The sequence below is a fragment of the Plasmodium brasilianum genome (assembly GCF_023973825.1).
Source record: "Plasmodium brasilianum strain Bolivian I chromosome Unknown PB_00_04, whole genome shotgun sequence".
Taxonomy (NCBI): domain Eukaryota; phylum Apicomplexa; class Aconoidasida; order Haemosporida; family Plasmodiidae; genus Plasmodium; species Plasmodium brasilianum.
In genome coordinates, this window is record NW_027122922.1 from 15,467 (window position 1) to 30,136 (window position 14,670).

At 19.6% G+C, this 14,670-nt stretch overlaps 3 protein-coding genes across 3 annotated transcripts; 2 read left to right on the plus strand and 1 right to left on the minus strand.

The window, feature by feature from the left end:
* On the minus strand, window positions 1–2,540 carry MKS88_000161 (STP1 protein; the record flags this gene model as incomplete). Its single annotated transcript, XM_067214449.1, has 3 exons — window positions 1–1,103; window positions 1,368–2,391; window positions 2,520–2,540. The coding sequence occupies 3 exons, from the start codon at window positions 2,538–2,540 to the stop codon at window positions 1–3; spliced, it is 2,148 nt and encodes a 715-aa protein (XP_067075967.1).
* A 6,027-nt stretch (window positions 2,541–8,567) lies between these two features.
* Window positions 8,568–9,533, plus strand: MKS88_000162 (uncharacterized protein; the record flags this gene model as incomplete). Its single annotated transcript, XM_067214560.1, has 2 exons — window positions 8,568–8,654; window positions 8,784–9,533. 2 exons carry the CDS (start codon window positions 8,568–8,570, stop codon window positions 9,531–9,533), a joined length of 837 nt encoding a protein of 278 aa, XP_067075968.1.
* A 1,966-nt stretch (window positions 9,534–11,499) lies between these two features.
* MKS88_000163 (fam-l protein) lies at window positions 11,500–12,444 on the plus strand (the record flags this gene model as incomplete). The annotated part of the gene is made up of 2 exons (XM_067214669.1): window positions 11,500–11,583; window positions 11,713–12,444. The coding sequence occupies 2 exons, from the start codon at window positions 11,500–11,502 to the stop codon at window positions 12,442–12,444; spliced, it is 816 nt and encodes a 271-aa protein (XP_067075969.1).
* Window positions 12,445–14,670: the final 2,226 nt, after the last annotated feature.

Consider the following 14,670-nt stretch of genomic DNA (forward strand, 5'->3'; position numbering starts at 1 on the left):
TTATTTAATAATATTTTCTGCTATATTTTTATCATCTGTGGAATTTAAATTTGCATCATCCTCTCTTATCCAATCTTCTAGATCCTGTATAAGACAATCTTTATTTTTATAACCATGAATTTCCAGATTTTCTCCATCTTCTAAAACATTTCCTTTATCTCTATATATGTTATCTGTAATATCTGATATTCCGTCTGAATTTTCTATTGTAATCAATTCATTTATAAAGCTGTCCATACGTGATTCCCTATTTCCTATATACTCTTCTTTTTTGCATTCTTCTAATACCATTATGAGTACGAGTATACACAGCCTTTTTAGCAATTTTATATTTATATATTTCTTTAATTTTTTATGACGTTGATTGTTCTCCAGTTCTTCCATACTTAATAGGGATTCATTTTTATATTCATCTCTTATATTCTGGAATTCTTCTTCAAACCCGTTAAACAACTCATGTTCCAAATGTTGTTCTATAATTTTACCCTTTTTTGATACCCACTGTCTCCACATATCTTTTTGATAATTCATAAAAGGAATTTTATGATTTTCATTTGACAATATTGTTTTTAAATCTTCACTTGTTTTTAAGTGAGCTTGTTCTGTTTTCCATTCATCTTTCAAATTATTAAACCATTCTAGTTTTTTCAATTTTTCAGTAACATTTCCATATCTTTCTATCCATTTATTCCATAGAATTTGTTTGTTTTCAAAATCACTAGTATTTTTAGTATTTTCCACTATTTTATCATTTGCTAAATTAGTACTTGTTCCATAATTTTTATCTAAGAGTTCTTGTAGGCATATTTCCAAGAATTCTATTTTATTAGATTCCCATTCTTCATTTTTAAAATTTTGAAGTACTTCCATATGTACTTCTATAATAGTTTTGTTCCTGTTCTTTCGCTTTGAAGCACTTATATTTTTGTTCAAATTGTGTTCATATATTTTTATATTTTTTACTATTCCTTTATCATAATATGTTGGGTCTTGTATGTAATCATGTAATAAAAACTCACTTTTTTTTTCAGAAGGTGAAGGTAGTTGTATTCTCAGAAAATGCACTTGTCTACTTTTTATCTTTTTTTTTTTTTTAAATCTCCCTATTAAAGAATACTGTAGTATAAATAAAATATATTTATAATATAAATTGCTACAATTATCAAATGTTTATTACATTTTTAATAGTTAAGTTCTATCTTACTTTAATAAAAAGGGAGAGTATAATAATAAATAGAATGCTTATTAAAATAGATGATATGTATGTGTTACGTGAATTTTCGTCTTGACCTGCAAAAATTTTTCAATGTACACATTAATTAATTCAGTTAAAAAAATAATAAAAATATAAGTAGAATTGATTATACCTAGATTATTATTAGCTTCAGGAATAGTTACATATTTAGAGGAAGGAAATGAGCTTTGATGAGATGGAGAAATGGCTTGAGTACTTTGTTGTACTCTTGGAATTTTATGTGCTAGAGGTTGTAATGTAGTCTGGCTTTGTATTTCTGTTCTTGAAGAATTAGAAGCTGTAGAAGGTTCTGATATTCCAGACTGTGTAGAGGATGTAACTTCATACTGATCAGTTCTACTTACTGTAGTTTCTTTTATAGCTGCTGATGGAGCTTTATCTTGAACTTGGGGTTCAGGTGACTGTTGATTTCTGAGTGCAGACAGAGTTTCTTTTGACTTTTTTTCTTCAGAATTAGATGGAATTTCAGGTGTTACTGGATCATTTTCTTTTTTTGTAATTTCAGTTTCTATTTTAGGTTCTGTATCTTCCCTTACATCTGGATTAATTCTTATGCATATGGGAATATTTTTAAATGTGTTAGGATTAAGTACGTTGCATGTTTTTGTTGGAAATACCTTTTTTCTTGAATAACATTTGTAATTATTTTTAATGAAGTCACTTTGACTCTCAAAATTTTTCTTATTTACTTGAAACCATACTTTAAATTCATTACATTTAGTTTCACAAAAAGTATCATTACATTTATATATATTTGGTTTTTCCAAAAAAAGCCGTAGATCTTTCATATACTTTTTTTTTTGTTCACAAAAATCATCTGCTTGATATGATATATTCAATAGATCTTTATCATTTTGCTCTAAAATCATAGGACATCCTCCATATTTAGTCAAACCATTATAGTTAGATTGAAGCCATTTCTTAAGTCCTTCTTCCCATGTACCTTGTTGAACGTATTGTGGTGCGGACTTTTCATTAATTAAATACTGAGCCAATTGTAAGCATCCATTTCTAAAATTTACATTATCTGTCTCTGTCTTTAAGTAAGTTGTTTTTTCTTTAACATGTTTTCTAACATTTCTAAACTTCGTCGTGGTAAGGTATGTTCCTGCTATGCTACCTAATCCATAAACGTTCTATATTCAAAAGATTTATTAGGAATTATATAAGAATGAGTTTTTGTGTTAGTTTTGTTACCTACTTATTATAATAAATATAATAAATATGAATAAATTTAGATATATTAAAAAACATTGAACATTACCGATGTAAAACAATTTTCCATAGTGGCTTTACATTCATACTTTAGGTTATTGTAGGTAATAATCTTAAAGTATAATTCAAATATATTTATTAATATTTATTAATAACATAATATTAAAATTGATATATATTAACATATAAAATATAATAAACAATTCCATAAAAATATATTAGAGTAATGTAAAAAAATTGAATACATTAACATTTATATCCTTCTTAACTTATTTTACCTTAAATTAATATATCACAACAATGGATATATCCTTACAGTGTAGTGATATTAAATAACAAATATATACATATTTGTATATAAATTTTATCTGCTTTTTATAAGGAAAAATTCATGTAGTTATCAATAAAAAATTATATATATGTATATAAATAAGTTGTATGAAAAATATTGTGAAGAATTATTATTAATGTATTTAATGAGTCTTTTTCTATTTGTTTCTAATACAGATACATACATATAAATATTATCATCTGTACTAATGTAAATTTTTTTATTCGGTTATTTTTCGATAATAAATAATTTATAAAAAAATTTTCTATAGTATTGGCAATATGTAGACTTTTTATTATTTTACTTTTGTTATTTATTTTCGATATAAATATTACAGTATTATAATTATTTTTTTAAAAGTTTTTTGTGTTTACGGCGTTATATATAGAGTTGACTATTAATAATATAGGAATTATACTAAATTGCTATCATAGTTATGGGACGTATATAACTTTAAAATGAATTTATGACATATAATATCGTATATATATCAATTATCTGAATTTTAATTAATGTATTTATTTTAACATTCTTTAGTGTTAATGTTGTACATTTTATTATCTATATATATCAATTAAGTGTCTAGGAAGACTACTTTATTTTAATTATTTCATTTGAACTAAATTTTAGATAATAATATGTATATTTCTTTATAACACTTAGTGAAAAAATGTTTAGCTACTTATTCAAAATATGAAAAATTATTAGGATATACTTATAGAAAAATTAATTATATAAAAAGATTGAAAAAACTAAAATTAATTGCAATTTATAATAAAAAAATAATAATATTTTAATTCCTTGTAAATAGAATTATATACTACATAAAATATTACAGCAAATATTGAATATTCATACTTATTTTCCTCTAATTATTTATAGATAAATACTAACAAAAAGATTAAAAGGATATAATTTAATTTTTGTTATTAATTATATTTGATAAATAAACGAAAATAACTGTATAACCATATTAATAAGAATTATTTTTGTATTAAAAACGTAAAAAGCTTAGGAATTATTTTAAAATTCTTTTTCAGACAAGTACAGTTAAATGAAACTGCATAACAATCAAGAGAATTAGATACACCTTAGGTTATTCTATAATAATATGCATATATTATTCCTTATTTTAATGCTTAATTTGATAAAGGTACGTAAGAAAAAGAGAATAATAAGAAAATTAAATAGAAAAAATATTAATAGTATATATTTGTAAATAATTACTTAAATAATTAAGTTATAGTGGTTATATATAAATAACCATTTGTACTAATTAGTTCTTATTTACTTTATATTTATATAAAATTTATTTTAATACAATTGTTTTATTGCTTTTTATATAATTGTTTTTTCTTTTAATCCCTTATATACTATAGAATTTTTTTTTTAAGAATTTTGTATAATAGCCACATATGTTTAATTGGACGTAAAGTAATTTATCATGTTTTAAGATTTTATGTATTTATATATTTTATTTGAATTTATTATTTAAAAGTTTAGCAAATTTCATGTAAATGAAGAACATAAAATATTGGTTGAATATATGTTAATATAAAACAAAATAATACTTTTTCTAAAATATGAAAACATACTGAAAGAACTGAATAATAATTGATTTCATTTATATATATCAGCATTTATTTATTTTATATTCTTTTTTTTTTTTTTTTGTAAGAATTTATAGATATATGAAAAAAAATTATTTTGTTGATATATTTTTAATTATTCTGTTTTAATATATAATTAAATTTACTGTATAATACTGAAATGTACTTATTACATTTAATTTAAATTAATGAAAAATTAAAAAATATATAAAAGAATTATTTAATATTTTTTTATACTACTATGATTATATTATTTATATAAAAAATAATATTATATATAAAAATTATTATTTTTAATATGTAAATTTTTCGCATCAAAAACACTAACGAAATTTAAGTATGTATATCCATATATATATATATATATATATATATATATACGTAATAGTACAGGAGTAAGTCGAAAATATGTATAAATTTAAACATATTTACCACATTTTAGTGATCATAAATAACATATTATACATTTTTCTTATTTAATACGTGTAAAGAACAATATAGAATCTTTGTTATATATCATTACAAGAAAGTACTTATGTGCGTAAAATTTTTGCTTACATAATTTTACGCGACAGTTTATAATAATATTTATATTATAATAGTAACAAAAGATTTAAGGAAATATATATTGTAAAAATATAATAAATAAAATAATTTTCTGATAATCATTTTTTAATATTAAGTATAATCTTTCGGTAATACTCATAAATATATAACCATACAATCAAATATGGAGTACTTTACTTAATATGTGTTTTGAGTAATAATGCCATAATTTATATTGATAAATTTTATTTTAATGTAAAATGTGTGATATTTTTATAAAGTTACAATCTATATCATTTAGCTCTCTTGAATTATGTATTATAATTCTCTATATAATTTAATTAATATCGAAATGTACATCTAAATCTCTGATATTTCAGAAAAATAGTTTCATAATTTCTTAAATTTCTCATTACTTGATTATAAGAACATATGTTATTACATATGTTTAGCTATATATTAAATGATAAGATGTTCTACTTATTACGAAAATGTTTTTAATTTAATGGTAGTTCTATTTTTCCGTTACAACTATTGTTAACATTACGATTATTCAATTATCGAGTCGTTTTTTCTTGTATTTTAACATTTATATATATCATTTACATAGGTTTATTATAAGAAATATTGTGTATTTTAACCATGTTAATTTTGATAAATAGTATATATAATGGATAAAAAATTAAAATTAATGATGTTTTTATTTTCTCTTTCAATAATTAATAACATATAATAATATATAAAGCATTCGTCTTTTCGTTTCATTTATTTTTTTTTTTTTCTTAAAATATTTAAAAGAGTTTTATATAAGAATATTATATAATTGTATTAAAATTATCATCATGGACACATTATTACATTTTTAATATTAATATTAAAAAAATTATTACAAACTTTTTCCCATTTTATTTTTTTAAAATACTACTCCATATACTTATTCGGTAATTTATTTTATATGTACATAGATTTATATTGTTGAATAATATAAATTAGAATATATTTCTTTAGGATATGTCATATAACACCTGTTATTACCCAAATTTATTTTTTCACTTTTAGAACCATAATAAATTAACTGATCATTTAGCTAATACGTATTTTTCAAGGTCTTTATAATTCTTCTTTTTTAGACTACATCAAAATATAAATAGTATAAACTAGTATTAAATATATTACATATTTATAAATACAATACTACTACGTGAGTAATGTATTGTCTTAATATACTAGAGGATTTGTGTTAAAGAATTCAAATTTTTAAGTAGAATAATTCATAATTTTAGACAAAAAATATATAGATGATATTACTGTAAATGTTAATACAATCATTGGAGATAATGAAATACCTTTATATACAGTATAATTAGAAGGTTTTTGTATTGACGACACCAGACGCTCCAATGAGAATTTAACTGAAACTGAATATATTTGGGATTAAGTATGTTCATTACATTAATTAACATGTTTTAATATATCTATACATTTAAAATTAGTTATATGATTTTTACTAATACGGTGTTCATTTTTTAAAGATTTACCCAATTGTACAAAATTTTTGAAATTTCGTATAACACATCTTTTTATATGGCTATTATATAGTAAATCATATTTTTATGCAAGGATACGAGTACTATATATATTAAATGAAGTATAAGTAATTCATAGAATTAGAGAACAAATAATTTCCATTAAATATATAAATAAAAAGAAAGGTTTTGAACACAATATCTTTGTAGAAGAACAACAGAATACATTTCTTTAAGTTAACAATACTAAAAATAATATAAATAATAAAATAAATCCATTAAATATTGAACATTTAGTTGATTATAACATTTTTTGTAGATTTTGAGATATATAATTTTTGTAAATATTAAATTATATTTTGTAAATTGAAAATTAATATTATTTTATATTAATCTAGTTTTATTTATATGTATTAATTGTTAATAATATGATATAGAAAATATAAAAAAGACGTAAAAATAAAATAATGTAAGAAACATATATATATATAATTGACATATGATATATATACTTAATAAAAATCATATTATATATTTTTCTGTATATTAAAGTATTTATTCATGATTTATTAATTTAGAGAATATAAAAATTTTAGACAAATACAAATATATTTTTTAATAAAATAGATCATAAGAAGTTAAGGAATAATGGATACTGCTAAAACTGAAAAGGTTTATTTATAATTAAATGTTTGGAAGGACTTTATTATATAGTGCACTTATTTTTTATATTGTATTCCACAATTTATACACATATGATAATATAATTATTTAGAGAGGATAAAGAGTATTATTTGGTGAAATGTTAACTAATGAAAAAAATGTGAGTTATTAATATTGTGCGAAAACTTAGAACAAAATAAGGGCATTTATAAAGGTTATACCGAAATTACCATATAATTTAGGACAATAAAGTATCAAAATATTAATTTTAATAAAATATTATTTATTTATATATATATGTTAATTTATATTGATGTACCTGTAAAATATATTACAGGCATAGTATAATTCTAAAAGAATATATAAAAAATAATAGATTCCTTCTAACGTTATTAATATAAAAATTACTAAAGCATGTGTAATAGTAATATGTATTGTTATGCTTTCTAATTTGTTGTGTATATTATATATGCTGTATATAATTTGTATATATATTTCTTCTGATATACTTTTAAATTTTTAAAAGTTTCAACAATATTTCTGTACAAACTTTACCTTTAAGAAGTTTTTTGTTTTTCACTGTGTTAATATTTTTTTCTAAATATATATAATTAAAAAAAAAAAATTTCTTAAATATAGAGTATTAATATATATATTTTTCATTTAATAATAAAAGTGAAAATTATACTTAATTAAAAAATATGATTTTCTAATTCTATAATAAAAAATTAAAATATCGTTATTTATTTACATTTAATGTATATATTTTATTTATATAGAAATCATTGAGTGAGTAATTCAATTTTTTAAATATACTATACAGCATGAAGAAAAGCATGTATTATAATTAGTGAAACAATGAAATTTTTACAAAATATATATATTTTGAATTTGTTAATACCATTATATTATTGTTGTAAAAGTTAATCTTTTTTTTATAATTAATAACAACATTTTTCGAAATAGGGTATTTATAAAATAGGAATCAATAGTAATAAAACTTCACAATAGTAATTATTCTAGAAATACCTATATCATTAGCATTTATCTATATTTTATACATTCTATATTGTAAATGAATTCAAAATTTCCAAGTGATAAAAAAACATAAAGAAGAAATTTGTTTAATTACACCAATAAGTAATTAAATTAGTGTTGGCAATACATATAAATATATTGAAATTCGGTAATTTTTATTGAAGTTAACTTTTTATAAATAATATCAATTAAATAAATTATAGCGTTCTTTATTAGGTTTTTTTTATTTTTTTGGACTATGCAGTAAAATACTATATATATGTCAGTTGTTTAAGAAAAAATATTAGAGAAAAAATAAAAGAGATATTTCCTATTGCTTGAAGTGTATAACGTGACGTTAATTTTTTTTTTATTTTATATATTACAATATTACAGATTATAATATGGAACAAAATATTAGTATTATATTTCTAATCAAAATTTTAATGTTTATCCTTATAATTCGGATGTGTCATTTTTACAGTGACATGGTATGATAAAATACATTGATGACACTTGTACGAATACTAATTTTATTGTTTAATTTCATTAATTTGTTTTTTATATTGGGAATATTTATCAGTTTATATAGGAAATTTTTACATTTTTTTTTTTTTTAGAGTAGGTTTAACAAAATTTTGGATGAAAATTATGGTTTTGGTAGAAAGTTAGGTATACGAATTTATCGATTATTAGGAATTTGTATAGGCGATATTTATCCATATGTTGCAGATTTAGAATTAAAGATACCATATAAAAAAAAAAAAAAGAACAAACAATTATTTATTTTTGATAATGAAAAATGGGACGAAAAAAAAAAAGAAAAATTATATAGAAATGCATTATATAAGGAAAAATTGATTAAGAAACTTATGAAAAATAAATGTACCATGCTTCATGGATCATATTCTCATTATGAAAAAAAAGTAATGAATGGACTAAATGATAATGCTTTTTTTGAAAAAATGATGTTAATTAATGATAAGGATTACAACAAATTAAAGCGTAAAAAATATGGATTAAGAATTTGCTCACTTATATTATTGTTCGTATTGGTATTAATTGTACCTATAGTAGATTTATCATTAAGTAATTTTAGTTCTGTAGGTAAATTATTAAATACATTATGTACTTTAGTATATGGAACAGCATCTACTTCGGGGCAACAAATTGAAGGTAATTCGGGAACTTTTTGGTCCTCTACATGTCAATTGAGTAATCTGACAGGAATTAAAGTATTTGGTGTTCTAGTATATTGTTTACCTATCATAATATTGGGAATTATACTTATACTAGGAATTTCTTCTTATTATAAAAATTCTATAAAATATAAAAAAATTAGGTTTTTGGAAGCGTTCAACGAATGGTAAGGAATATATTTATTTCTGTAAGGAAGCCTTTAATGAGATATTAAATATAATAATAATTTCCAAAATATTATACATGAATACATATACATATATATATATATACGAATTTATTTTTATTTGTAAATATAAAAAAAATGTATTTTTATATTTTTTGTACATTTCAATGTTTGAAATTTTTTTAATTTGTAATATAATGTGTTCATTCATCTGAATTAATTATTATTGCTTAATATATATATTTCTGAGTATATGAAATTTTTAGTGAAATATATATATTTGTAAGTTAGAATTTATATACAAGAACTCAATATAATTTTATTGAATTTACTCGTTAATTTACATTTTAATTAAAAATATTGGTGCTTTATATTGTTTATAATTTTCTGCTATAAAATTATTATTTTGTAAGGTTATTAAGAAAACAAATTATTATATTTACATTAAGAATTAATATTCCTTTTTTTTTACATGAGAAGAAGTGGTTATATTTATTGTATTTATATGTTTTTTTTTGTTTTTTCATGTGTAATATGGTATTTTAAGTATAATTTTTTTTTATTTTCTGTTAATTTCTTAATTCAATCGTTGGAAAAATAATCGTTTCTTAAGAGAAAAATAAAAAAATAAATTTAGCTTTTTTACGGTAATATTTTGTGAATAAATTAATTTTATAATTGTTATATGGTCTACATCACATACGTAGAACAAATAAATGAGGAGATAATGTTTTTTTTTAAGTACTATTATAAAGAATAATTTTTATTTATCTGTATTCATTGCTTAAAAAGAATCTGTAAGATGATTTATCTGGCAAAATATATTTACAAATATACCATACATAAACTAATATATTAGCTATAAAATTGTCCGTACAAAAGTTACCTAATAATAAATTTTGGTAAATGATATTATTAAACATCTCTATTTCTAATTTGCATATAATAAACTATATATTAATATCATAAGAAAATTTATACGATTTGGAATTTTCAAAATTATGATAATACCTTCAAAGATTTATGTACTTATTTTACTAAAGGTTTCCTTTTTATTTTTCTCATATATTTATATTGCCTCATGCATATATGTATAGGTAAAAAATAAAAACATTTAGTGGATTAATTCTAATATTTACTATTTAGAAATAATAAAACAAATTAGATTCAATTAAGTATTAAATATTTTAAAAATATGACACAAAGATAAAAACTTATTTTTTATTTAATTTTTAAATATATGTAATTTGTAATAGATTGAACAATATATTTTAAACTGAATTTTCAAAATATAGAACAAGCCATTATCTAATGTAACTTTTATGTGAAAACTAAAAAATATATTTTATTTTACACTACAAAGAACGTTGTATATGCTATTGACTACTTTATTAATTATTTAACTTATATTAGAGTTATAATAATTAATATTTTATAAAATAAATAACACGCTTTTTCAAAGTGTAATATCCTAGGAATTATAATTAACAATAGGAAAATGTCATTAAAATTAGAAAACACTATCCTAATATATAAAATATTGCAATAGATTTATATCCTATACGTATTATGATGTAAACTAAATGATTATTTAGAAATTCTAATATATCACATATTTTTTTTACAGTGAAAAATTTCTATAAATAAAACTTACAATTAGTCGAGCATATGGAATAATTAACTTATATATTTTGAATATTTATTAATGAATTAAAATTACAGTATTTATTTTTAAAGTTATTTTTTTCATTTATAACCAAAATATTAATATTTTATAATATATTTTTAAAAGTATTTTACTTGGATATATTGTAATATGCATTTTAGTTATATAACATTTTTTTCTTTCTATGAAGTAATAATAAACAAAAATTGAAAAAATATATAAAGTACTATATGTCATTGAATATATAACACTTATTATAAATATAATTCTTTTTAAATATATTACAACTTTGGAAAACTTTATGATGGAACAAAAAATTGTGTTGTTATTTATTAATATTTCAACGTTTATACTTTTAACTTGGATATGTCACTTTTGCAGTGGAATGGTATGGTAGTATTATTCAAAGAAATCTCTATTATTTATATTGTAATTAATTTTTTTTATTTTTGATTTTTTTTAGGATGAGAATATTTTTTTATTTAAATAAGAAATATTTACGTTTTTTTTCTTTTAGAACACATTAAAGGAGAATTTGGATGAAAAATACAATATTAGCAGACATTTAAATACTAGTAATTATCGATTATTAGCAAAATATAAGCAGGAAAAGGATTCAAGTATTGCAAATTTTAAAGAAGAAATGCCACATAAAGAAGTGAAAGAAAAAAAAAATATATCTAATAATAAAAAAGAAACAGAAGGAAAACACAAACAATCTTGTAGAAGTTCATTGTATATTGAGGAATATGGAAAAAATATTGAAAAAAATAAATGTGGTTTAACTAAAACAAAAAAGTATTTCGATTTTGAGAAAAAAATATTTAAAGAACTTGATTATGAAGATTATGTTAAAAATATCAAGAATATTGATTATAAGGTACATAAAAAGTTAGCACGTAAAAAACGAAGAATACGAATTGCTTTACTTTTGTTATTTATCTTGATATTGATACTACCCATATTAGATCTTTCATTAGAAAAAATTACTGAGGGTGGTTTGTTGGGTTTATTATACTTGTTATATCCAACATCTGGAGAAGCACCTGGAGTAGATGGGTCTTTGGTTACATTGTTAAGCAAAGATGGATGGGGTAATTTAGTAAAAATATGTGCATCAACTACTTTCATTTATTGCGTACCTATCCTTATATTTGTTGTTATATTTATATTAGGGATGGTTTATTACTATAAAAAAGTTATAAAATATGAAAATATGAAGTTCAAAAAAAGATTAAATAAGAAGTAACATGTGTTTTTCTGTAAAGATGAATTTACCTGTATAGTCATATCTTTGGTTATATACATAACAAGTATAACAATAACTATTTATATAATATAAATACACTTAAATATACCAGACTTTTTATTGGGAAACAGTAAAAACATATGAACTTAATTTTTTTGTTATTTTGAATTTTTGACTGTATGGAAAATTTTATATTTGTATATTAAGTAATGACTTTATCTTAACTAATTATTTAATCTACTTATATACATATTCGTGTTATAATAGGTTTCATGAATAATATATATATATGAGATAAAAGTAATATATAATTGAATAATTCATATATATTTATTTGAGTGTGCTAGTTTCTATTTGAATGTAATTTTATCTTTTCTGATTTTTATCTGTTTTTAGTCTAAAATGATTGCTTGTTTAGGTAACTATGAATATATATTATTATTTTTAAATTAACAATAAATATGTTTAATTATGTATTAATTGAATATTCATATGTAATTTCTATTACAGTAGCACATATATATGTTTTTTTTTTTTTCACCAAAAGCAAATCTTCATATATATTCTATAATATGTGTTTTATATTAAATATTTTACAAGAGGTACTATATGTAAAAACATTTTTAAAAGATTTGATTTATTATATTGACTAAATGCAAATTATAAATATATAATATAATAATGTATTTTTTAATTATGGATTAATAACAATTTCCTGCGGACTCAGATATTGTGAATCATTTCAATTAATTGAAATATTTAAAGCACAGTTGTTTGTGCTTCTAATTGTAGTGTTAACTCAACGTTTCACAAATTACTTGAATATGTATTTTATTCAAAGTACATATTTAAATAATATACATATTTTATTTATATTAGATATCATTGAAAGATTAAATTATTGGAAAATAATGAAGAAAATGTTAATAGATAATTTGTTGGATTTATTTCTAAATAACATTTATTTAATGTTAAATAGGGGAATGTTTATATATCATTTCTAAATATTGCCTGTGTAATTATTTTCGTATTTCACTAATAATTATATTAGATATAAGGAAATAACTTCATATTATATAAAATATTTTGAGTACACTATATTATACTGTATTTTTGGTTACTTTAAAATTTTAATATTAAATCGTAAAATAATATTTTTCAATTATTTTTTGTACTTCTAATATATTATGGTTTATATTTACATTCAAAATAGCGTAGGAAACTACAAACATACCTAACGAATGTATATAAATTATAACAGATATATATTAAAATTCATTTTGAGTATCAGTGTTAAAAATTATAATAAATAAATGATAAGCATTAAGAGGGAAATACTTACATAGTACACAAAAAGGATATATAATTGTATGAATTTCAAGTATATAAAAATTATATGAAGAATAGAAATGGAATTACAAATAATATAATCCTGAACGTTTAAATTGTATTAAGTTCAGCTTTTGAGTATAATTAAATTCCAATAATTGATAATATAAGTACAAAGTAAATAAATATAGAATATAGTGATTATATGAACTGTAATGTGATAATTTAAAAAAATATATATTAATAAAAGAATGTATTAAATATAGAATATTTTTAAATAGATATTAATTTATATATACAGAAACTTAAATATTAAATTAAAATATATATATTAATAAATATATTTTATATGTTAAATAATTTTTTATTATATTATTATTGCAAAATTATTAGATGGTGTATATCATTATTTTTATTATAAACATAATTGTACATTACGTTTAATTTTTTTAAGAAATTATATATAGTGAAAAATATGCTTAGAAAAGTGAATTCTTTAAGCACAAAAATATAAGTACATTTTATAGTGATTAAACAGAATAATTCAATTTAAATATTTTAATAATACACTATGATTCCTATTGTTAATTACATTAGTATTTATAAATACATGGTTTTTATATTTATATGCTAATTATTTTTATTTAACGAACATTATAATATTAATAACGAAAAAAGTAACTAATAGTAAAATGGTTTTCAAAAGCATAATATATAAATGAAAATAAATATATATATTTTATAAATATTCTTAATTTCAATTTAAAAAATATGAACTATACATGTAAAAATTCTTAGAGGATATAAATACTTTTTAGCTTAATTGCAATAATTATAAGTTTTATTTTTGATGATGAATTAACTACATTAATAAAAAATTATTGAGAAAAAAAAAAA